General features: G+C 36.2%; 1 protein-coding gene across 1 annotated transcript; it reads left to right on the top strand.

Annotated features, from left to right (window-relative positions):
- Positions 1 to 6194: 6194 nt before the first annotated feature.
- LOC121410511 (muscarinic acetylcholine receptor M5-like) lies at positions 6195 to 24697 on the top strand. The gene is made up of 2 exons (XM_041602657.1): positions 6195 to 7893; positions 23804 to 24697. The coding sequence occupies exons 1-2, from the start codon at positions 6463 to 6465 to the stop codon at positions 23906 to 23908; spliced, it is 1536 nt and encodes a 511-aa protein (XP_041458591.1). The 5' UTR covers positions 6195 to 6462; the 3' UTR covers positions 23909 to 24697.
- Positions 24698 to 27002: the final 2305 nt, after the last annotated feature.

Genomic DNA, 27002 nt, shown 5'->3' with positions numbered 1-27002 from the left:
TGACTGGAAATCTGCCAATGTGAGTGCTGTTTTTAAAAAAGGTGATATCGCTTGCATCAATTATTATATATAGGCCGATAAGCCTCACATGTATAGCTTGTAAACTTTTGGAATCCATTTTACACAATGAGATCCTTGATCATATGAATTCAAATAGATTTTTCAGTGATAGGCAGTATGGGTTTTTGCCTGGTCGTTCTACTATGCTGCAGTTGCTTAATGTCGTTGATGAGTGGTCTAAAGCTCTTGAAGAAAGGGGTACAATAATTTATTGATGTAATTTATTTAGACCTTTGACAAGGTACCTCACCGTCGACTCACTTGAAAAGGTCCGTAGTTTTGGTATAAATGAACATGTGGTTAGTTGGATTGAGGCATTCCTTGTTGGAAGGAGACAGAGGGTGTGTGTGAATGGCGAGTTCTCAAGTTGGGGTCATGTAGAGAGCGGAATTAATTCCGCAAGGGAGTGTCCTTGGCCCCGCGTTATTTTGTTATATACATCAATGATCTTCCAGATGTTGTTACTGAAAGTAATGTTTATCTTTTTGCTGATGATACCAAGCTATTCAAATTTATAAGAGATCAGAATGATTGCAATTCACTCCAGAGTCTTGACCATCTAAATGATGCTGGTCAGAAAAATGGCTGCTGAAATTCAACCCCAAGAAATGTAGTGTACTCTCTATTGGTAACATGCAGGACCGGCAGGAAGCTTTTCCATACACTTTAATGAATGATGCGCTTGAACATGTCACCTCCGAAAGGGACTTGGGTGTTGTAATTGATGATAAACTCAGTTTTGAAGAACACATGCAATCAAAGATAAACAAGGCCAACAGGCATATGGGCTTGATCAGACGAACTCTTGTTTATCTTGACAAAACTAACTTTGCTCTGTTATACAGTATAAGTCGCTTGTCCGACCACTAGTTGAGTATGCCCATGCTGTGTGGAACCCTATACTAAAGATACATGCATTAGAGAACGTACAAAGAAGGGCAGCAAAATTAGTCCCTGAATTATACGGAAGCTTTCCTATCCACAACGACTTAAACAGTTGAAAATCCCAACTCTGGCGTATCGAAGAGTTAGGGGTGATATGATTGAAGCATATAAACACTTTAATAGTTATGAACAATGTACGAAACTTAATCTTGAAGAAAAATATATTGAACATACCAGAGGTCACAGTAAAAAATTGTTCATACCAAGGACAAAGACCCAAAATTATAGGAATTCTTTTTATGTTAGAATACGTAAGACATGGAATAGCCTAAATAATGATGTTGTCACTGCCCCAAGTGTGCACAGTTTTGAAGCTGCCCTGGTTTGGGCTGGAAAAATGAGCCAATAAAATATGACTACGAAAGCCCTGTTCCCGGAAGTGAGCCAGCCGTCTTGAGGAGGAAAAACCTAACTGAATACAGAGGCATAACATGCCTACACTCAGAAACTCCCCTAGGTATCCCTATATAGGTAAAAATTTTGTTCAGGATCATAAACATTGCTCCCTATCTAGCTATATTTCAGACGATCCACTCCCCGCTCCCTCGATCTCGGCCGTTGATTGCGCGATAGCTGCGAAAAGGATCAAAGGCATGAACGAAAATTTGTTAATACATGACGAGAAAAGGATTTGGTAATCCGCGGTATAACTGTTGACAACAAACTTTCGTAGAAATATCACATTGAACATAAATTATTTGACAGCGATCTCACGCAACATTGGCCTAATACTACACTGAAATTTCTTTCTCCACGACGAAGACTATTACTGCTTTATTCTTCTTTAATCTTACCATATTTGAATTACGGCATTCTTGTTTGGGGCAATACCCACCTAGTTTTATGAAACAGTGCTTTTATTGCAAAAGAAGTCTCTCAGTAGAATTAATCATCCTTAATTTCTTTCACATACAGACCCATTGTTTGCTGAAAACAAGCTGCTAAAAATAAATGATCTATATCTGTTCCACTTAACCCAATTTATTTGTAAATATAATAACAATTCATTGTAAATAGTTCATTTCACAATTACCCTACGAGACAGGCGAGTTTTATTTACCTCTTTTTAGAACATAAAAAACCATTTATGTATGATGGCCCGAGATTCTAGAACTCCCTTACTGCAGATATTATTGAAAGCCCATCTACTCTGTTCTTTTGAAATTAAACTTAAAAATAATTTTCTGAAATCATACTGTTCAATTTGAAAAATCATATCATTAAATTTACCATGTCATGCCTTCTTGTTATTATTATTTTTATTATCCGCGCTTTGAAGTCCTACTCTATTATCTTTCTTTATCTCTTTTCCTTTTTTTCATACCCCTTACAAGTGTATGTTTCCATTTTTTCTTGTTTCGTGTTCTTTGTTTTTTGTTTTGCTGTTCTGAGTGTTCTCTGTTTTTCACCTCCGTGTCCGTCTTCGTAGGCAATAATCTACAATTATTTAGAGGGGTGCACAATACATGCTTTTTGGTGGATCCCTCAATTTTCTCAGAATTTAATTTTATGTTTATGATATTTTGCTTATAATACTCTATTATGTTTTACTTATAGATAAATATCATATATTGTACATGCCTTAATTTAGATTGTCTGTATAAATTAATTGTAATTATTTCAACCACTTTACTTTATTCTGTTGAAAATAAAATAAATTGAAATTGAAAAAAAATGACTACTCGCGAGGTTCAACTTGAATTGCACCCCTAATACCACCTGCTGCGGGCCTGCGCAGGCGCGGTGGCGAGTGAAAGGTCCAATACTCGGTCTGCGCCTTTTCCCGCAAAGTGCCTTTCTTGCAACTCTGTTAATTAGTGTGTGATAAATCAACTTTAAAAAAAAAACGGTGTCCATGGAGCTATCAACACAGAATAATGATGTTCAGTGGCGTAACGGGGGGATGCATGGGGGCACGTGCCCCCCCCCCATCGGCTGACAAAAAAAACGGGGAAAAGGTGAAAAAGAGGGAGAAAGGAAGAGGAACGTAGTGGGAAAGAAGAAAGTATTATTCATTATAATGGTATATTATATTTTAATTATGTTATGTTATATTACACAGGAAACATTTTTATCATAACTTTATGAAACACAATTTGCTCAGGGCCTATATTGTCATTGCTCCTGGTGCTTGCATTGTCTGTTAAAAGAGATATATGTAAAAATGTTGTACGAAACTATCCCGTTTCAAGTCACTATACACCAAATATATTATTGTTTTATGTAGTGACATACGCTTCTTTTTCATGACTACTTAAAGTGATTGCCCCATGTTCAGGTCTTAATATAAAACATTTCCTGTTCGTGATTACGTTCGCATCAGTTGAATAGTGAGATATGTCTGCTCTCCGTGCATTCCTAAAATCAGTCCTTAAAATGTCACGTTTTCTGATCTAAATATCAAAAATTTTCAGATCGCACTTCGTGCTCGCATCCTTTGGTTAGTAAAATACGTATGGTCTTAGTGAATTCCTACAAACAAGCATTAGAAGCCTCATTTCAGGTCTGAATTTTCTAAATTTTCAGCTCGCGCTTCGCGCTCGCAATATTTGATTAATGAGATACGTATGGTAATCATGATTACAATGACTACTAAAAGTGCTTCATGTGTTCAGATGTAATTCTAACAAAATCAGCAAGCGCTTGGCACTCGCATTATATGACTATGGTGAGATATATATACTCTTATTGGATTCCTTTAAAAAAATCCTGTTTGGGGTCAATATATACAAAATTTCAGTTCGTGCTTCGCGCTCGCATCATTTTTTTTTTTCAATTTCTTTTTCACCCACAGTACGGTGTTCTATTCAATAAACAATCACTTTACATGTACATCTGCTTTCACAATCAATATGGCTTCAGTTTACATTTGTTTTCAGTCAATGTACAAAAATAATCAGATAGTGAGTGTTTAACAGTATTACAACAAAAGCTGATAATACAGTCTTATTATAAAATGAATCATTTACAGTACCAAAAGCAAAAACATAGCTTTAATTTATGTAGAGAACGAGAGATAAAGATGCAAAATTGTATCTCGCAAACCGTTGGAAATCTTTTCGACATTAGTCGAAAAGATTAATAAAATTTGACCAACACTTTTCAAAAGATGCTTGCTGCATATTTTCACATGAAAAAGCTTTTTCGTACAAAAAATAATTCTTTAACTCGTTGAGGATTTTCTGTGGCATAAGACGAATTCCAGCTAATTTGATTTTATATATCATCCATTTTATCCAAATAATCAGTGTATTTAAGGCCCTATTTTACTTAATGGGAATAATTCCAAAAAGAACATTTTCCATGGTTAATTTTAATACTAATTTGCATCTTTCAAACAGTCTCCTTTCAAAGTATGCCCATACTTTTTTAACTAAGTGGCATTCAAAGAACAGATGTTCAATAGTTTCAACTTGGGAGGTACAGAAAGTACAAGTACTACTTGATTTAGCTTGGATTTTGCACAAATACAAATTCGTTGGAATAATACAGTTAATTAAGCAATATTGAAACCACCTGATTGAAACATCTGTCTGCGCTCGCATCATTTGGTTAGTAAAATATGTATGGTTTCGTGAATTCCTACAAAAAAGCCTTAAAATGTTCCTCTTCAGATCTGAATTTCCTAAATTTTCAGCTCGCGCTTCGCGCTCGCAATATTTGATTAGTGAGATGCGTATGTTATTCATGATTACAATGACTACAAATGCTTCACAAGTGTTTACATGTAATTCTAAGAAAATCAGCAAGTGCTTGGCACTCGCATTGGATGACTATGGTGAGATATGTATACTATTAAGTGATTCCTAAAACATAGTCCTTAAGATCTCCCTTTTTGGGGTCAATATACATATATATATACAAAAATTTTGGCTCGCGCTTCGCGCTCGCACTAATTTGCGAGACAGGTACGTATCATGATTACAAAATCGATTATAATGTCCCCTTTTAAGTCTAAATATCGAAAATTTTCAGCTCGCGCTTCGCGCTCGCATTATTCGATTGCTGAAATGCGTATCATGATTACAATGAGTGCTTCCTTAAACTGCCTCTATTAGGTCAGTATACCTGACAACTGAGCGCGCTTCGCGCGCTCACCAAGTGAATCAAAATTTTTGCTGTTGCCCCCCCCCCACCCAATGCCGTGACCCACGGTACGTCACTGATAATGTTAATAGCTCGATGGTCAGACGATAAGGCCAAATTCTTGTGTGAAAACAGAAAACTCAAAGAAATGAAATGAGCGAATAGAAAGTTATGAGCTTTTGAATGTTGGCAGGTTGCTTTTGATGTAGACATCGTCCATTTGGTACTGCGACTAACATGTGGGATGTCTCAATTGTAAAACTCACCCGTTTCATTTCCAAATGTTTCACTTAATTCTCACTTTCATCTGGTGTCCCTATAAATCTGTGTTTTATTTTTTATTTTTCATTTCATGCGAGGACATATTCATCATCGTGTCCAATTATCAGTAAAAGTATCATTAAACGTAATCTTGATTGTGAAGTATCCGTTTGGCCTAATTGGAATTTTTGATTGATGGGCAATTAGATCTCAGGGGATTCAAGCGAAAGATCAAACCGTAACAAGTAACGCGATATATTATATATATATATATATATATATATATATATAGTAAAGAAATGGATGAAGAGAACAATGGTAGGCGTAGCTTAAATCAAGGTTCCCCAGAGCTATCTACCCTTTGGAAAAATTGGTGATGCCGAAAAAATGTAGATAGCTCTGGGGAACCTTGATTTAAGCTACGCCTACCATTGTTCTCTTCATCCATTTCTTTACAATATTTAAATAAAAAAGAGTTGCCAAAAGCTGTTGTACATGTATAACTTTACACATTTATATATATATATATATATATATATATATATATATATATATATATATATATATATATGTATATATGTATACATATATATATATATAATACATACATTTAAAAAACAGTAAGATAATAAAATGAAATGAAATTGTGTTTATTCGGGGATATAATATGAACATTGGAAATGCGTGATACATTAAATCAATATTCATGCTCTTGGGGGCGTGTAGTTGTTTTTCCTCAATTCATTGTTATATTTGACATTTCAGTTTTGGAAGAGACAAAAACAACTTTTTTAACAGAATCGCTTGTCCCGGCCCTCGTGCAAAATCTAGCCATGTAAAATAAGCATACATAACGATTGGCTATCTGATATGATTGCTGAGGAAAAAGATATAACAAAAATAAAAGTATTCCCTTTAGGAAAATGACATCACGTCATTACGTCATGGAGAGGAAAGACGATCGGATAAAATTGTTGCCTGCCTTGCCAGTCTGCGATGTCCGGACTCACAATCATTACTTTCCCGAAGACCGGCAAAGAAAGAGTGTCTCGTTAAATTGTTAAATCTCGTTAAACTCCTCAAATTGTTTTCAGAGTGAAACTGCATTTCATGATGGATTTAACCACCACCGTTTTTGTAACGGAAGATGCACTTCATACCACTCAGTACGATTTTGATGTCGACAATATAACATACCTCACTCAAGATTTCTACTTAACATCACCATCATTGACTACAACAAACAAACCAATTGAAGATGAATACGGAGGTCCCACTAGACTTGATGTGATTCTTGGTGTCGCAATGGTGTTCTTGATCATTCCTACTGTCACTGGGAATGCCCTCATACTCATAGCATTTTGGAAGACTCGTCGTCTTCGCACGTACTTCAATTATTTCATTTGTAGCATGGCGTTTTCTGATCTTACAATTGGCGCCATCAACATGCCCATATACTCTATTGAGTTTTTCCGTGGTCGGTGGCCGTTTGGTCCCATGGCTTGTCTTATTTTCTCCATCATCGATCATGTTTTTGTCCACGTTTCCGTGCTATCAGTGGTGGTCATTGCCATCGATCGTTACAAATCTTTAGCTGATCCCTTAACACATCTCAGGAGAAAGTCTCCTTGTCGTGCTATTATAGTGATACTCACAACTTATCTGATTCCAATTGTCTTGTGGACTTGGTTTGTTCTCTTTCGGAAGCAAGGCAGAAACGAAAACTGTTACACAGGAAAGCGTGGAGAATTTCCGTTTAATTTCGTCACACCCTTTTTTCTCTACCTGATTCCTCTTGTGATTTTAGCCTCCTATTGCATCGCCATCTATAAAATTATTAGGAGTCGAAATTCTAACCGGATGTCGGATAAAATGAGCACTAGTCGGCTTTCACTCACAGATTTGGGTCGACCTCGAGAAAATGAGACCAAACTTAGCATTCTGTCTTCTATGGATGTTAGCGGTTCCGTTGAAAGAGGGACTCTTAATCCAGTTTGCTCGACAGAAGATATTGATCCAGTTCAGATTGAGAGCCATCCAGGATGCAAGCCGGATCTCAACGATGCACCTAAAATCGGTCAGTTGAATAGTGAATCAACTGAAAATATGGACTCTGCAAATCGAAAGGATCTTAGCGTTTGCTCATTTGGCAGTGAAAATGAAACCGTTTTTACAAGAGAATCACTCGCAATATCCGACGAATTCATTGAACAAGGACATTCGTCACATGGGCGGAATGATAAAGAAGATGCAGATTGCGATGTCGATACGCCCACTACACAATCACAAACTTATTCAGCCTCGGAACAAAGAGTTTACACTGCTCAAAACAAAATGCAGTTAAAAGAGCCAGCTAGTGATGGGAGAGCTGCATCAACAGAAGGCCTCTCGATGTCAAAGCCGTCTGAAGAAAACCGAAAAGCCGTTCGTACTTTATCATTCATCGTGCTAGCTCTGGTTGTATCATGGTCACCATGGGTAATCTTTGTATTCATAGAAAATATCTGTGGAAAGAACTGCAACGTGGAAAGTGTGTACCACGTGAGTATCTAATTAAGTGTAATTACATGATTTTATGGAAGTATAAGATGATTAACTCGAATAAAGAACCTCACACAATATTGAGAGAAGAGGGTTGAAATGATCAGGGGCGGATCCAGGATTATCAAAAAAGGGGGAATTTTGTACATAAGAATATTTATTGACAAGCCCAAGTTCACTACCACTAAATTGAGGTTATTTTGGTCCAGGAAAACTTTTACCAAAAAATCCATACTTGCGTATTTATCTACATATTCTCCTTTAAAAATAAAACATTTTTGTTCCTCTCAATGAGGGGGGGGGGTGGGCACGGGCCGGATGTGCTCCTAGCTTGATCCGCCACTGGGAATGTTATCGACAAACTAAGAGAGAGAGAGGGGGATGACATTTTAATATGAAAAAAATATCAACAGAAAATTTTGATAAAATGTGATTCATCAACTTAAGGAAGTTAAGAACAACTCTGTTTTACCAAAGAAAATAGAAATTATCATTATTTTGTTCTAAATAGATTATAAAACAATGCTTTAGATACTGCATAGGAACACAAATATATTTTAAAAACCATAATAACGCAATATCAATTATTCCCAGAGCGCAAAATATATAACCATGTCGTATGGCGTATACAATAAATGAAACTTTAGGCAAGAAGAAGAAAAATCTTAATTATGATTTTTTAAAGAAAATGTGCAATAATTAAGGACCACAATAATATCGCATTCAATATTTTTCAAACTGATAGTGGGAAAATATAGTATTTAATTTATTAAATGATCATGATGAAAATCATTTGTCAATGTAAGGTATTTTTGCGAATTATGCGAATGGTGACCCGAGCTGTCTCGGAACAGTCGGTAGGAGTTATGCCATTACGGAAACTTGGCATACCAGCTCACCCGACTGAGATAGAAGCTCACATCGGATCCCTATCACTCCAAAAGTAAGGTGGTGTTGATTTGGGAGAACACTGGTGAAGGGAAGTTCAAAGTCATGGTATATCACAGCAGCCATTGTAACCACCTTGTGACTATTTCCGTTGGTACATAGGTATTTGTGCCTTTGGATAATGAAATTATTTATTTATTCATTCATTCATTTATTTACTATTTATTGTTGATATTTTGTCAGGGTAGCTGACTCACCGATAAGAAGCGGTCTTCGTATCCATGGGACCTTGGATATAATACATACATATAAAAATATATATTTACAAAATACTTTACGTACGTATAAACAGAACTGTTCGCAGTAAAAGAAAGAAATAATAGACTTAGCACCATGGTGTCGATCGGGGGGGGGGGGGGACGATCCCACAATCTTTCAGGTGGATAGGGGATTACTATTATTATCATATCATTATTATTATTATTATCATTTTGATAATAATGATAATCATGATTATTATGATGATGGTAGTGATGTTTATTGTATATTTACGCATGTATTGTTTTTCTCATATATGAAAGAAACAGTTGTTTTTCGGAAACTGTTGCAAAAAGATGGATAGAGAAATAAATAGATGCAAGATGAAATAAAACATATTCATGTTTATGTTTTTATGACATTATCATAATGTGCGTCGTGGGCTTGTGGTTCGGACTCTTGCCTTTAAAACAGAGGGTCGTGGGTTCGAATCGTAGTCATGGCGTATTTTCCTTCAGCAATAAATTTATCCACACTGTATTGCACTCGACCCAGGTGAGGTGAATGGGTACCCGGCAGGAGTAAAGAGTCCTTGCATGCACTGAGCACCGGTGATGGTAGCTCGAGCTAAAGCCGGGGTAATAATAGCAGCGCTTTGTATCCTCTGGCAAAAAGCGCTTCATAAATTCAGCTGTTATTATTATTATTATCATTTTAAAATTTACCCCTCCCGCAACCAATCTCATGCATGGGGTGTAACTCGTTTATTAAATTTATCACCCTTTTGAATTACACCTAATTATTGTTAGTTTCTAACTTCAGTTCATGATGTGAAACAACTGGAAGGCACAAAATATACTTATAACTTCGGTCTGAGAATCCCCATACACCCACACACACGCTGATGTAAAGACGTGGAGTTTGGTTTTACGACCAAGAAAGAAGGAGAAATGAAAGATAAGAAAAGACAAATGAAGTGAAATATCATAAATATTTTAAAAACCTGTCAAACTCTATCTATTACGATTTTTTTAAATAATAAATGTCAAAAATTTCCCCTTTATGTCATGTATAGCCCCCTAAAAAGGGATGCGATTGGTCCACACCTATAACAATCAGTTTAAAACAAGGGCGACTGAACGGGGGGTGTCCCCTGCCCACTGTTCCGCCGCCCTAGAACAAAACGCTTGGCCCAAAAACATTTCCCGTATGAAAAAATGCCATTTTTCAAAATGAAATGTGCCTCCCTTTCATAATGAAATATCCCATTTGAAGTAAAACGATACATTTAGGTTAGATTATCACAAAGTTTTTGGCTCCCGGTTCGCGCTCGTATCAATCGTTAACAGGCGCGCCGGAACACTTTCAGTTTTGGGGGGGCAAAATCCCGAAGGGGGCACAATATTTTTGACAACGTGAGATACCGAGATCGAGGGGAGAGGCTATGGGACCCCCCCCCCCCCCACGGTAAGGATTTTGTGTAAAATGGAGTATAAAAGTTGCGTTTCTAAGTGCATTCAAAAATAAATTTCTTGAGAATTAAGCAGTCTTGGAGTTCTTTTTGCTCCTTCTGTTTCCTCCGGCCGGCCGGCCCTTCTGACCCAGCCTGGTGTTTCTTCGTGACCAGGGTCGCAGTTCCAGCAAATTACGAGCCTTATTGCAAACGAAATTGTTTCAAACCAGTGTAATATAGGCCTTTTAAAGACTTTAAGATGACAAACATGACCGTACGCAGCCGGGGGCCGCCGATCGAGAGGGCAAAATTAAAAAAATTCACCAAAAGTGTGCACGAAATCCTTCAATTTCATTCTAGAAAATGCAAAAGCTCCCCCATCACAAATCCCCTCGCTCATACGTTTCTTCGAAAATTTAGGTCTTGCAGCCCCACCCACTCCCGGGTTGTTTTTTTTTTTTTTTTGCAAACGTCCATGAATAACAAAAGCTGGGATGAACTAGAGAACATAGCTGCCATCTCGATCTGACTAGTAACAGGTAATGGGAATAAGTTTTGGAATCTAAAATACATAAGTGCTATATATGAGCTGAAATAGTATCAGACAAAACGCCTTCCAATCATGCCAATGAAAAGGGATAGAGGAAATACGGGGCTGTGAAAATATCTTAAGATTTTTTTTTATAGTAGAGCACTACTGTAACGCTTATTTTTTCTTTTATATTATTTACATTTTTATTCATATCTCGGATAATATCTTCTGGTCAAGAAGACACTTTCACAGATGGTTTTATTTTGTTCATGTCCAAACATTATCGCTAAGTTGCTTTCGAGTGGGATTCACCATTTTTACAAATTATAAATTATAATCCTCTACACATGATTATTCTGAGTGTAATTTTCTGATAACATGTCTATATTGAGTTGAAATGACCTTGGTATTTTCTTTAGGGCACTGAATTGTTATTATTATTTGTTTGGCGTCACCTGTGCCTGGGAGGCGAAAAGCGAACTGAATCACTATGATCCACAGGTCTCTCCTCCCGATATAACTGATTGGAGGGGGGGGGGGGGGGGTGCAGGTGGACCTCGACACCGGGGTTTCATCCCACTCTTATACGAATAGTGCAGTGGGTTCTTAACGTGCAAAGGTGGTGACTCTCCTCTACACGGGGCCTCCATTTAACGTCCTATCCGAGGGACGGAGTGTTTTCCATTGTAACATAGCCTGCATCTATGAAACATGGGAGAGAAATTTACACACAACGCACTGACTTCAGTCATCCGCCCAGGTAGGTGGACTCGAACCTACGATCTTTGGTTCGACTTCGACGGGCAGACGCGTTCCAACACCGCTTTCTTGTTATCACTGTATTAACTAAATTTAAATTTAGTTGAAAATGAAATAATTGAAACAAGTTTCTCGAGATGTTATGGTTTCTGGGCTTGATAGCTATGACATAGATTCCATATCTTGCTCGAGTAACTAGCATGACTAGTGTTCACGCGCGTGAGTTATATCGGGTCCGGTCTGAGCGTTTCTGGGCGACCGCGCGTTTGTTAGACGACACAGCCAGCATCATACCTAATCATTGGTGGACCACTATCAATTTGCCATTCGCTTTTAGTCTGAAATGCATTCATTAAAAGGTTAAACGTTATCACACTGTAATAAGATGGAAAAGGGGCTTATCAAAGCTATGTTTCACAGAGGAACTGTTCGTCAAAAGACGCGAGGCTTACTATGATAATGTATTTGCCCCGTCAGGGGCAAAATTTTTTCATTTTTGACAATGGAAATGACAATTTTCATGCAGAAAAGTGCCTTCATTTACTTTTGTCCTTAAATAATTTATCATTTTTCATCTTTCAGGGGGCACGTTGGGGGGGGGGGCAAAATCTCGTTTTGCCCCCCCAAAATAAAAGTGCCCCCCCCCCTGCCCCCCCGCTTCCGGCGCCCTTGATCGTTAAGAGTAAGATACCCATCCTTGTTAATGGTTACAAGAAAGCTTATAGAATGTCCAGTTTCAAGGTTGAAATATCATTTTTGGCTCGCGTTCATGTTTGTACCAATAATTGTTTAGTAAGCTACTGATTCTGTTCCTGCATATATAAAATGATTAGAATGTCCAGTTTTCAGGTTGGAATATCATAAATTTTCGGTTACACTTCACAATTCCGAAGGTTCGTAATTCCGAAGGTTCTTTATTCCGAAGGTTCGTAATTCCGAAACACGTTAATTGCCTATACCTCGATGTTCGTTAATCCGAAAACGAAAAAGGGTTTGTTAATCCGAACATTTGTGGCGTAATTCCGAAAACGAAATAAGGTTCGTTGTTCCGAAGGTTCGATAATCCGAAAACGAAATAAGGTTCGTTGTTCCGAAGGTTCGTTAATCCGAAAACGAAATAAGGTTCGTTGTTCCGAAAACGAAATAGGGTTCGTTATTTCGAAGGTTCGTTAGTCCGAAAACGAAATAAAAGGTTCGTTAATCCGAAGGTTCGTTAGTCCGAAAACGAAATAAGGTTCGTTAATCCGAAAATTAAATAAGGTTCGTATTTCCGAAAATGATATTAATTCATTTTGGTAACAAGAACGGTGCTGTTCTTGCAAGATAACAGAATATTTTGCAATGATAAACTAACAAACGATGATATAATTGTGTGTTGTGGCCAAAGCATGTATTGATTTAAGTGCACTTATATGCCAAAAAGGGCATTTTGGTGCAAACGGATATTTTAACCAATATCATCTTTGTAAAGAAGTTGTGTGTTTTGTAGTAATTAAGTTGAGCAAAGTTTTTTAATTGATTTCTGATTGATAACATATATATCTAGGTGTTATTTTTCGCAAGCAAGCGGTTTGGAAAAAAAATCAAATCCGAAGTTATAAAACTCGCTTTTTGGTCAATGGACTTAATTAGTGTTAAAAGGGCATTATTGTAAGATGTTGCGAGCGAATCACGAGCTCAAACTTTTGGAAATTTCATGTAGGCCTAATGAGACATAATAATAACATTGGTATTATTTACCAAGGCATTGTTTTTATTTTTATTACTAGCAGAAGCTCTTATAAAGAATGACATCCCCAATTTCAACGAAAACTATAGCTCGCGCTTCGCGCTTGCATTATTTAACAAGGGCTTATGATGTTATTACATATTTACTTTATTTTTATAATAATTATTGGCTATTAGAAATACCCTTTCAAAGTAACAAACAAACAAAAAATCAACTTTAAAGCCGTGCCGATCCGGGAAATTATGGGTGAAAAAAATTCGCCCCCCCCCCATTGGCGAAAGTTGGATCCGCCGGGGGGGGGGTAGCAGGGGGCACTTGTACACCTAAAGAAATAACAGGGAAATGCTATTTTTCCAAAATGGGAGATTCCTTTTTTTTTTCAAAATCAATACTTCATTTAAAGTATACATTTTAGATTAATTTTTAGGAGAAGCTCTTATTAAAAATGACATCCCCTCCAATATAAATATTATTATCTGGAGGTTACTCGCAAACGACCAACACGTTTAATCCCCCAGCTGCATCTTTAAACCATTTGCTTGGGCAGCATTTGCTCAGATAAAATCGAAATTAAGCGTATGTTTGATCCGGGCGCCTATTCTTAAATCGATACATGCTTTGGCCACAACACTCACATATATCATCGTTCGTTAGTTTATCATTGCATAATATCCTATTATCTTGCAAGAACAGCACCGTTCTTGTTACCAAAATGAATTAATTTCATTTTCGGAAATACGAACCTTATTTAGTTTTCGGATTAACGAACCTTATTTCGTTTTCGGATTTACGAACCTTCGGAATTACGAACCTCATTTCGTTTTCGGATTAACGAACCTTCGGAATTACGAACCTCATTTCGTTTTCGGATTAACGAACCTTCAGAATTACGAACCTCATTTCGTTTTCGGATTATCGAACCTTCGGAATTACGAGCCTCATTTCGTTTTCGGATTAACGAACCTTCGGAATTACGAATGTATGCGAAATTGGTTGCTCGAATATCGCGCTTGCATAATTCAATTAGTGCGATATGCAATCCCAGTAATGAGTCGCTATATGCAGTCCTTAACGGGTTACTTTTCTGGTCAGTACATTTAAATTTCAGCTCGCGATTCACATTAACTCTTTAGTAAGATACTTTTTTTCATGATTACAAAAACTGCTCGGAATGTTTGATTTTATGTCTTATTACATAATTCCAAAAGTTTGAGCTCGCGAGTCGCGCTTGCAACATCTGACAATGATGCCCTTTTATCAGAACTAATTCACTAAAAGCGAGTTTTACAACTTCAGATTTGAATTATTTTCCGAACCGCTCGCTCGCGAATGATCCTAAATATATCTCTTATCAATCAGAAATAACTTCAAAATAGCTTTGCTTAACTGAATTATCATAAAACTCACAACTAATTCCCATATGATAATCTCATGGTGAAATTATCCAAGATGCCCATTTGACCTAATTATAAGTGTCGTTTTTGGCTTTGCCCCCCCCCCCCACGAAAATACGTTTTCGCCGCCCCTGGTGTGTGTCCCGGGCGCGCACGCGTAAATGTACACTGTCTCTGTGTCTGGTTTGATGCCCAAGTACATCATTAGAATTTATTAAATTCACCTTTAATTATTCATTTGCTCTGACAAATACTACTTCCAAAAAGATTTATTTTCATGCATGTGACTTGAATTCGCTCATTGAGTTGGAAGCAACCCATCGTTCTTAAAGGTCAAGTCCACCCCAGAATTTTTTTTTTGTACTGAGTAGTTTTTGACACCTTCAATTCATAAACAAAATAAAATATATATAACAAATAGAACTTTGAAACATAATATTTTCATGAATGTTACAATAAGACACAATGTCAGACATCTTCCAATACATAATTATAAATAACATTGATGATAATTATATGCATCAAGAAGAAACTTCTACAGAAAATTCCAACATATTGATTTTTTTCCAGTGTCAAATAAAAAACATAAGAGAAAAAAAAAACATAAGAGAAATTTTCCCCCCCAAAAAAAATAAATCATTAATAAATCCTAAACGAATTGAAGCCATCAGCATATATATTTTGACCCATCTCCTCGGCCTCTTCACCCAAGTAAATTCAAACACAAACTCAGCCTTTGTCATTACCCCCCCCCCACCCTCCCTTAAACACCCCCATCCCCTATCCGGTGGAGAACTGGCTCTGGGCTCCAATACATGGTCTAATATTTAAGTTTTCTCATTTAGAGAAATGGATTGTAAGAGTCCCCCTCTTTGTTGCTAATTTCTTTTATTCACTTGGATCCCCCTAATACTATTTTTATTTCAATCAATGAAGGAGTTTTTTTTAAATTCTCGGTTTTTGTAAATAAGATATTTAACTAAAATCAAGACATGATTAATTAATTGATATTTACCTTTACTTTTCTCCTGCTTCCCGAAAAGAATTTCCTGCCAACTGAATTGATTTATTTCAAAATTTAAACTTCTTGCACATAGATCCCATAGTGATTTTGAAAATTCACAAGTATAAAATAGATGTTCATACGTTTCTTCTTCCTTTTCACAAAATGAGCATAAATTGGTCGAAATAAGACCAAAACGGAAAAGGTGGTGGTTAGTGTATAAAATATTATGCAAGAGTCTATACTGGAACTCCCTTAATCGACTATTCAGTGTGCAATATCTTAGTCTTAAAAATATACCTTCTATTTCCTTATTGGTAAGATCATAATTCGTTCTAATTCTGTCAAAAATAGGTTTAATTTCATTTTTATATAACAGCTGTTCGTATATTTCTTTTGATTTTAAATACATCAAATTAGTCGTTTTCTTACCCAAATTGAAATCGATTCCAGAGTTATGCTTAGCATTTATTTCAATATTGTTCTTCCAACTAACAGGTAAACAGGCATAAATATGCTTAATCTTTTCAACATCATTTGCATCTAAATTCAAATTGAGAAAATGTGTATCACATTTTAGTTTACCGTTATTATCCAAAATATGATGCAGTCTATAAACCCCTTTATCGTATAGAATCTTATCAAATATACAACTCCCTTTATATCGAATAAGCTTATTATTAAAAATCACCACTTTCCCAAACTCTGTACTTCTAATATGTCTTATATTTACCCACTCTTCTAATAACTCCATGTAAAATTTGGAAGCTGTTACTTTCAATAAACTTGGTATATAGTCACATGAAAATAACAAATCTCCACCCAAATGTTTAGTGGCAAAATTAAAGTACCGTTTCCATTTCATATCTTCATCTTTATTTAAAAGTCTTTTAATCCACATTATTCGCTGTGCCTTTACCTGTACAGGGAAGTTTAACATCTTTAATCCTCCTTGCTTATAGTCTAAAAACATTGTATTTCTATTAATTTTGTCTTTCTTACCTTTCCATAAAAAATCAAAAGTTAATTCATCCAATGATTCATAAACCCACTTAGGAACAGGAGTAAGAGACGCTCGGAAGAGGACTTTAGAATAGATATGCACCTTCAATAGTTGAATTTTCCCCATGAGCGTTATATCCCTTAGCTTCCAAAAGTTCAAGAGTGTTTTAATTTTGCTTAAGATTTCTTTGTAATTTATATCTTCTTTCTTATGTTCATCTAAGGTGAAAAATACTCCTAAAACTTTAAGAAAATCCAAGATCTCGCCGAAGGAGAAGTCATAATGCAAATGTTGGCATGAACCTAATTTTAATACTTTAGTTTTGTCATTATTGATTTTTAATCCAGAAAGATTTTCAAAATCTGCAAATAGAACTTTTAGCTTAACCACTGATTGTACATTACGAGCAAAAATTCTCATGTCATATGCATAAAGAGCTAATTCAATTTCTTCAAATTTAATTCCTTCAATCAGATTATCTTTTCGTAATTTATGAGCCATTACTTCAATACACAAAATAAAGAGGTGAGGACTAAGCGGAGCAATATGCCTCATTTAAAGCATCTTTTACTAAATCTCCAATATCCGGCCAAATAAGTGTTGTAAAACTCCGAAGAAAGACCGTCATTTCCAGGTGATTTGTTATGTTTCAATTCTTTTAAAATTTCTAGGCATTCTTTGTTAGTTATTACTCCATCACAAAGTTCTCGAGATGTCTCCGCCAATTTAGGTAATCCTTGAAAAAAATTCATCAAAGAGGTTATCCGAACACACGCACATTACAAATCAAGAAAATTGTTGATTTGAATCAATACAGAAAAATCAAACAAACATAATGCTGCAAATTTTATCGAAATCGGAGGTAAAATAAGAAAGTTATGGCATTTTTAAAGTTTCGCTTATTTTTCACAAAACAGTTAAAAGCACAACTCAGCGATATGCAAATCAGAGAGTCGATGATGTCCGTCACTCACTATTTCTTTTGTTTTTTATTGTTTGAATAATACAATATTTCAATTTTTACAAATTTGTAAATAAGGACCAACTTAACTTAACATAAACTGTTAAAATAATGGTAATTCCACATGTTCAGGGAGAAATAAAACTTGGTTTCACTTGACAAGGAGGCGAAAATTAGAATATTTCATATTTCATATAATAAAATACAAAAGAGATAGTGAGTGGATGATATCATCAGTCTGCCAATTTGCATACCGACCAGGATGTGCATATAACCATGATAACTGTTTTGTGAAATTGAGCGAAATTTTAAGATGTCATAACTTTCTTATTTTTCGTCCGATTTTGATGAAATTTTCGGTAGAGCGGGGGTAAGGCATTAATCCTCATTACCAGGTCCCTCGGAGAAGATCTTAAGAGGTCGGTCCTCGTAATAACTACGACAAGTAAAAGAACATGGTAAAACGTCAAAACTATCTATCAAATCAATTAATAGCAAACAACAATGATCTACTTTATATTTTAACGTATACTGAAAAACCAAAGCACAAAATGTAATGCTGTTCTTGATAGTTGATTCCAGGTTTAGGTATTTCTTTAGTGTACTCCTAAAGTGAGGAAAAATTTAACGGCTTTGACTCGATTAGGAAGATAATTCCAATATCGGATGAAACTGTAATAAAAAAAATGTTCCCTGTATGACCTTCACGTTTTGCTAATACAAAATTGAAATTTCTGGTATCGTACCTCGTACTTATGGATGATCGATACACGGGTAACATCATTGGCTATGTAATGATCTAATGTGTCCGAATAGAATATTTTGCCTTCTTTACAAGCTTTTGCTTTTCGTGGCAAGTCCCTCGTCCATTTCTTGTTTCTTTTCATTGATAAAATTACTGCAACAAATTGTAGTTTTGTTTAATTTATATTCAACATTTGTTACGAAATGTCATTCATTTGTCTGTATTATCTATTATATAGAATATGTATTGTTACTTTGATTGTATGTTGAAAAAATGTTGAACGGAAATAAATAAATCTAAATCTAAATCTTTTATGCGCGTGGGGCAATACTAGTTAATTAGCCCTTTGCTCTACATGGAGTAATCCTGCATTTTCAAGTTCATTACATCCAACGTGTGTTCTCGGGCGTATCCATCACAAGCTGCATTATACAGTGCGTCCCAGAAAAAAACGAAACCGAAATTAAGCGACGATTTATCATAATACAATAGACAAATGACCTACCAATGTAAAGCGTCAAAACTCATTTGGCGGGGGTATCTGAATTTCAAAAAGAAAATCACATGCCTAAATAGTTCAGTATCTGCCCTTTTATTTGATGCCTTAATCAAAAAAAATGGTCAAGAAGTAAACAAGTTATGTTCTCTCGAAACAATGCTTGTATTTCCATAATTTCATTCAATAAAATGTGTTTTTACCAGTTTCCCACAGAAGCTATCGCATGGTTAACAAAAGAATGCATGGCTGATCGTCAACAAAACGGAGTGTCGAGTGAGTTTGAACGCTAGCCTGTAAAACCTCTTCATTCTATGAAATTATTGAAATTCAAGCCTTATTTCAAATAACTAGAACTTTGTCATTTCTTGACCATTTTCTGTAATTGAGATATCAAATTAAAGAGCAGATATTGAACTTTTTACATAATGTGGTTTTCTTTTTGAAACCCAGATACAGCCCGCCAAATGACTTTTTGGTATCCCCTTTTCAAATTGTTTTTGCTCACTCATGCGTGAATGGGAAATAATCTAAGTAATTTCAGATCAAAGAGGAGATTCTAAGCTTTACAATGGTAGGTCATTTGCCTATTGTATTTGTGATTAAGTTATGATAAATCATCGATAAATCTCGGTTTCGTTTTTGTGGGACGCACTGTATATAGTCGAATAGACACTGTATGAAAGCAAAGCACAAAATACGTCCAGACTTTATATTCACCAGGTTTGGTATCTATACAAAAATTTAAAGAACGAATTGGCCTTTTGGCGATTGAGTCTACCTGTCACGTCCATGATAGGTCACTTGTTGAATCAATATACCCAAATATTTTTTTCCGAATCTTTTCTCTCAATACTTGATTATCATATGAACCCCTGAAATCGTGTATATATTTTAAGTTGCCTTTTGAACAATATGAATTGCTTTCTGTTTTCCCACCATGTAAAAATAAGCTTGTTGTGTGAATTTTAAATGGTAATCTGCAAAAAAAAATGCAAAAAATCTCGTTCTCATGGGTAAATTTCTTACTTCAATGTAGATGGACCCAATCCTACATCATCATTTATTAAAAAATTAAGAGATTTTATCTTTTTTGTTAAAAAGTGAAAATCATCAACTATTCTATACAATATCCCAGATTATTTTCTTTTTGCAAATTCATCGGGGTTTTAAATGGAATTAAAGGAATTAGGAATTGATATAATCGGATTAGCTGTTTTCTGCTACACCATGGTGTAGCAAGGTGACAACACGATAAAATATCATGACAACTTGATACCCCTATGCATCTTGATCAGCATCATGATTATTAATTCATAGATATTGTCAATACTGTTCCAAGTATTAGAAAACAGGTTGAGGGGGCAGGAAAGCTACATCTTATACAGGGGCGTAGCTACGGGGGGGGGGGAGCTGGGGGCACGTGCCCCCTTCAATTTAGTATGTCGCATCAATTATTGTTTAGTGAAAAACCTGTCCCTATAAGGATTACAAAAAGTGCTTAGAATGACCATTTTTTTCAAGGTCGGAACTTCGCGTTCGCATTATTTAATTGTTGAAATATGTATCGTCTTCATGGGTAATATAGCAAACAGTTCTTAACAGATCCATTTTCGATCAGGCCAGAACGTTTATTTAAAATTTCTGCTCGCGCTTGCATGGTGTTCGCAGTAATTATCTATAATTTTCAGGGCCAAATGCATAAAAGTTAAAAAGAGCGCGCGCTTCACGCTGTCACTTTTTTATATAAGCTTATGGGATTATTTTACATTTATATTGTTTTTATAAGACTAAAGCTATAAGTGACACATACACACACAGAAAAAAAATTGTTGGCCCCCATTAAAAAGCAACGACCCCCAGTGCCCCCAGGAAAAAAATCCTAGCTACGCTACTGATCTTATAGTCATTAATATTGTATATTTAGTCAGCCAGAGGGGGATCCGGCATTTCATAACCAAGTGGTAGAGAAAGTTTTATCAGTTTCTTCAACAAACTTTGTTACAAAAGCAAATGAAAGGAGTGGAAGGACCTCACTATATAAACACGAAAAATGCCTGGGTGTAGTTTCTATCTTGTATCAGACCTATTAGAATAAAAATACCATTAGAAATGTTAAAATCCGCATCATGAATATTTGAACACTGTCAGAGATAAAAGCGAAGTTTCAAATTACATTTATTACAGAATCCGAATGAGGTGTTTGAATGTCAGGTACATCGAGGTTTTACAGCTTTCATCCATACTTCTTACAAAATCAGCCTCTTTACTCATTATCGAAATACAGGGTAAAAACAAATGGGAGAAATGGCTTTGGTTAATGACTGGGTTGATCTCTCTCAGTCTTAGCTTGATAATATGAATTCTCCTTTCCTTTTTACTGTCTTATCAGTTCCCGGCTTATAATCAACTCACTCTAGTTCCTTGGATTTCGTACCAAGTTTGTACAATTTAGTTGTCCTATTTCTATTCTCTTACAGATACTGTATAAAATATTTTCATTGGATTTAGCTTTCAAGTTATAGTTTGAAAACGAAATATCACTGTCTTTTTTAGAGAGCGGTGTTGGCTCCTAACACGGTAACGCGTCTGCACGTCGGACCAAAGATCATGGGCTCGAGTTCAACCCGGGCGGATGACTGAAGCCAGTGCGTTGTGTGTAAACGTCTCTCCCATGTTTCATAGATGCTGGCTATGTTACAACGGAAAACACTCAGTCCCTCGGATAGGACGTTAATGGAGGCCCCGTGTAGAGGAGAGTCGCCACCTTAGCACGTTAAGAACCCACTGCACTATTAGTATAAGATTAGGGGAACCCCGGTGTAGTGGTCCACCTGCACCCCCCCCCCCCCCGTTATGAGAGAGACCTGCGGGTCGTAGTGATTCAGTTCGCTTTTCGCCTTTCAGGCACATGCAGGTAACGCCAAACATATAATAATCTCACATTCTTTTCGAACGGTAATTTATCATTTGTATAATTCAAAATCTCAATATGTACACCCCTTCAATGTTTGGGAATGACTGTGATACTGATATACATTGGTAGAGATTTTAGTTTATTTACCATTATTACATGCTGTGATCATGAAATTTGGTCCGTGAACGATAGAAGTAATGTAAACCGATCTGCATGTATGCAAATTTGTATGAGGTATGGCCAAAGCCATTATGTATGGTGGCCCTGAAGGGACATCGCATGGCATCGCATAATGGACAGATCAGTGGAATATTCACGACGAAATTGGCGACGAAATTCACGACGTCGCCAATTTCGTCGTGAATTTCGTCGTGAATATTCGCAATTTGTTCTATATGCGATGTCCCTTCAGGGCCACCATAATATGTTATGACCGTTGACTTAGAGACTGGAAAATTCTGTCAGGTAATATCCACAGGGCCAAAATGACGGGCCATTAATATAAGCTCTTATCATACGGAATTAGCAAGAAGAAACACCAAAGGATCAATAATTATATGACTCTATCTCAAGTTCGTATGTTATGTGTGAGACCTTGTAAATGGTGACTGAGACACCCCCCACCGATCTTCACCATCTAAAGTAGGAAAAAGTGTTGTAGAGTATCCTTATAGAAATTGATATATCTATATATTCTTGGCTAATAGAGTTAATACCATGCAGAATCTGACTTAAACTGCAGCTAATCTCTTTGATAGCAATTCTTTGTAGTGACTGCCAGTTTACAAAGGGAACAACTTTCACTCGCAAAAATGCTATATGCCTACTATGTAATTTGTGTGATGCAATCGTGAATAGGTTGCCTCCAGTTGCATTGTCCATTATTTTTTAACACTTTCAATAGCAAACCTGAAAATTGGATTTCTATTTGGGCCAATAAGAGTGACTCAAATGAAATATCTGGCAATTCCCCCTCCAGGTCATATTATCATATTGGTCTGAGCACATTTCTGTTGTGATTTCGTTTTTCATAATACTTACTATTCAATAGATCAACTTTCTTGACAAAACAATCCAATGCCAAGAATAAACTATAATCTGAAAATTCATATGAATATTGAAGATGTTCCTAAACTTAAGGGCAGTGTGTATATTTCCTGTTGAATTAATCAGTCTAGAATATACTTCTTTGAAAATGGCGTATAGTGATGTCTTTTCTTCTAATAAACAGAGAGGACGATAAGTATGTTTGCAAATAGTTTTTTATGTTTTTTTTAATAATAATAATAATAGCCAATTTTTATAAAGCGCTTTTCCCAGAATGGCCCAAAGCGCGTTACAGCATATTATTACCCCGGTCATTGGATTCATTTCAATCAAGCACGAAAAGTGCACAATTTCCACTCCCTGGGGAGCATTCCTTGCATTCATCGCAGCCACATTATGGCGCTGGCAAAATCAAACATACAATATCTTTCGCATCCTACCGGGTACCCATTTAGCACCTGGGTCGAGAGTGGCAAAGTGTGGATTAACGCCTTGCCAAAGGACGCTAGACGCTTTTATTACATTTTTCTAAATTGATAAGTATGGCAGCTGGTTTGTTTTGTTATACCTTTCTAAGGCTGAAAAGAATATTACATTGGTAAAATGACTCTTGATGTATCCACGAAATACTACGTATAAATAAAATAAAGAACGCCTCTGGCCATACGGAAATGATTGCTCATACAGACTTATACGTAAAAGCTGCGTGTTTTGTGTCGTTTCAGGTGAGTTTCTTCTGGGTATACGTAAACAGTCTTTTGAACCCTTTCTGCTATGCCGCAGCTAATCGCACATACCGACGTGTCATTAGAGAATTCTTCAGAAGGTAGGCGTCACCAGAGATGTCACCATCAACATTTTCACTGCCAATCTGTAAACTCGACTTGGTCAAGATCTACCTATTATGGGGGCTTCGATGCCTCCGTCCATGTACCTCGACAAAGGTCAATTTTCCATGATCGGCAGCGATTTGTCTACCTTCATCATTATCCTGGTCAGAGTCACAAGGAGGGCACGTAACATGTTTCAGTAGGGAATCAGAGTGTTGTCGACCAACCAACTCGAGAAAGACTGATCCCAACTACATCCTTTACTTAAACATAAGAAATGTGAATGGGCCTGAAGACAAGTTGGCAGTTAAGTATTGAAAACCAAACCCTAATATAATATAACATTGATGCTATATTTTAAATTTAAGTGAGGTATATTCAAGCCTGCTAGTTGTCTGCTATACATTTGAAGGGTAAATATAAAAGTCATCTTTACATTGTTTTATTTATTTCCCTCACGAACTTCCCCGAAACTAATTCTTCATTCTGGCTAATTCGAATCGATCACTTTTGACCCTACATGCATTAGGGCTTTGCATTCAACAATAATCAAATACACCCCCCCAAAAAAATAGAAATAAAGGGGGATGCGCTATTTAATGTTGATGAATAGTGTGATACTAGTATTTATATAAAAATAAACATTTATACGTGCAGTGGTGCTTAAAAGATGGTACCAGAAAATGTGAATATTCAAAGTGTTCAAGTTCTACTATGTTTTAGATATTTTTATTGTAAAGTCAGACGATGAAATATTACATTCAATAAAGCTTGTTTCTGTGGGCTCACCGAATATTGTAGTGTTATTGCCTACATTCAACACTCAACATAAAGGAGTGCATTTTGTGGTGGGTTTCACTAACTTTTGAGCACAATTGTGTGTGTGTATATATATATATATATGCATTTATATATATATATATATATATATATATATATATATATATATATATATATATATATATATATATATATATATATATATATATATATATATATATATATATATATATATATATATATATATACTGTATATATATATATATATAAATGTATATAAGTTTAAAATATGAAACGTTTATTTAATGTTTAGCATGGTTTTGGAACGCTGATGAGCGTAGAATAATTTTTAATCAATGTATATAGTTGTATAGGGAAGTTCAGTAATCGTTTGTAATTTTCTTTAATATGTATGTAAGCACTATTTGCTGAGAAATAACGATGTTTACAACTGTATGTTTATGTTAGTTATGTATCTTGAATTGTTCTTCACTGTTCGGGTATAAATAGTAGTGAAAATCACCATAGCTGTTGTTGAAAAGATTTATTTCATGAATTTAACTAGTTTTAAAAGATGATTAAATTTTACGGCCTGACAATCTCCCTCCTGAGTTGTTGAGCATGATCGAGCTCCATGCTCGGTTGTGAGCCAGGCGATATGCTTGGTAGTATAAGAGGATTCAGAACGAAATTCTGTTCAATTTATAATGGAACCTGCTGCGTCAGGATGAGCTTGATTGCTCCTCAGTAAAGCTAAAAGAACTGAATGCCTCGCTTCCTGCTTGTCGTTATTGACGCTTACGCTACTATTTACAAGTACGCCTGGTCGGAAAAGCAGAAGTACTGACTGGGAGAATTAGTGAGAGTACGGAAAATACTGACTTTACGGAAATACGGAAAATACTGACTTTACTGAGATACGGAAAATACTGAATTTACCGAGATTACTGTCAACCGCGTAGCCAGGATTTCATTTTGGAGGGGGCGGTAAATGCACGCGAAGCGCGCTCCCTAGGGGGTGGGTGGAGGGAGGGGGAGTTTCCCCCTCCCGCGCGAAGCTTTCGATGTTTCATAAATTAAAATGAAAAGGAGCCGTCTCTCTTGTCTCTAGTATATCAGCTCCAATTCAGTTGACTATATTGTGATTTTGAACCTTGTTTTAAAACTGATTGTGAATTACGCACAAAAAAAGAATACAATGGAGGAAATTAAAATAATAATAACTCCGCGCGAAGCGTGGAAGCTAGAGCCTTTTGTCAATTTTTTTGCCATGAAAAGGATCCCGAGAAAAGGGTGTTCTCAAAGACATATTGAATAATTCCCTGGGAAAGATCAGATTTTATTACAAACAATTTAGCGACAGTGCATATCTTTAACTCGCAAAACAGAGGAGAAGAAGGATATATGCCGGGTGGAAGATATTCCTCCCCGCGCAGAGCAATATAATTCTGAAATTTCAAAGGGCGGACGTTTCATCAAATACAGATATCTCCAATACCCCCATCGGCTATAATTCAATTGATTTTCTAGGATTATTGAACTTCATTACAAGGAAAATGGTGCGCTAAAAGTTGAAATTTCTGTGATTTATTGAAATTACATAAAAAAGGATGCCTTATTTCTTTGACTTATCCTAAAGCGCTTCATTTTGAATTATAAAGAAACTTACGTGTCATTCAAACTGAGGGCGCAAAACAGGACAGGAGATGAACGTGCAGGGAAATGACATGAAGTTTAATAGAATTTGATAAAAAGATATTGTACTTTTTTATTTAATACAAGAATTTTATACCTTCCTCTTTTTAAATTAGGAACCCGTTTGCCCCAAAATTATGGTTGTTTAGTAATGAGCTGAAAAGCGGAGAAGTTGACTTTATGGAGGTGACGGCAGAAATTGATAAAAAGACTACCCGCCCAGAGCCGACCCGACCAGAAGTTGCGCGATCAATCAAAAAAAGATTACTTAAACTTCGGCCTAACCTTACTCTAATTCCATGCCGCAATGCATACATTAACTGGAAAGAAACACATATAGCTGAGATGGAAAAACAGGGTTTAGAGAAAGGGTGGGGGAAACAATGGAGATCTTCAATATTGTCATTTAACCGCGCGCAGCGCGGAAGCAAAATTCATATATAAATTTAGAGCAAGAGTGAAGGAATTTCACTTTTAAGAAAAAAATAAAGAATGAAAAGAAGAAAAAAACACAAGGCTACCTTTCTTCCCTTTCCTCCCTTCCCTTTTCCTTTTCTTCTCTCTTTTTTCCCTTCTTTTTTTTTTTTGGGGGGGCGTCTTTTTTGGGGCGACCGCCCCC

This window comes from Lytechinus variegatus, chromosome 3 (genome assembly GCF_018143015.1).
Source record: "Lytechinus variegatus isolate NC3 chromosome 3, Lvar_3.0, whole genome shotgun sequence".
Taxonomy (NCBI): Eukaryota; Metazoa; Echinodermata; class Echinoidea; order Temnopleuroida; family Toxopneustidae; genus Lytechinus; species Lytechinus variegatus.
The sequence above is the reverse complement of the archived record's forward strand: the minus strand, read 5'-3'. Positions and strand labels throughout refer to the sequence as shown.

What these genes read in the sequence shown, in the direction of transcription:
- LOC121410511 (XM_041602657.1), top strand. Translation starts at nt 6,463, where the DNA reads ATGATGGATTTAACCACCACCGTTTTTGTAACGGAAGATGCACTTCAT. An exon ending in ACGTGGAAAGTGTGTACCAC is followed by an intron (nt 7,894 to 23,803) that starts GTGAGTATCTAA and finishes GTGTCGTTTCAG; the next exon opens with GTGAGTTTCTTCTGGGTATA.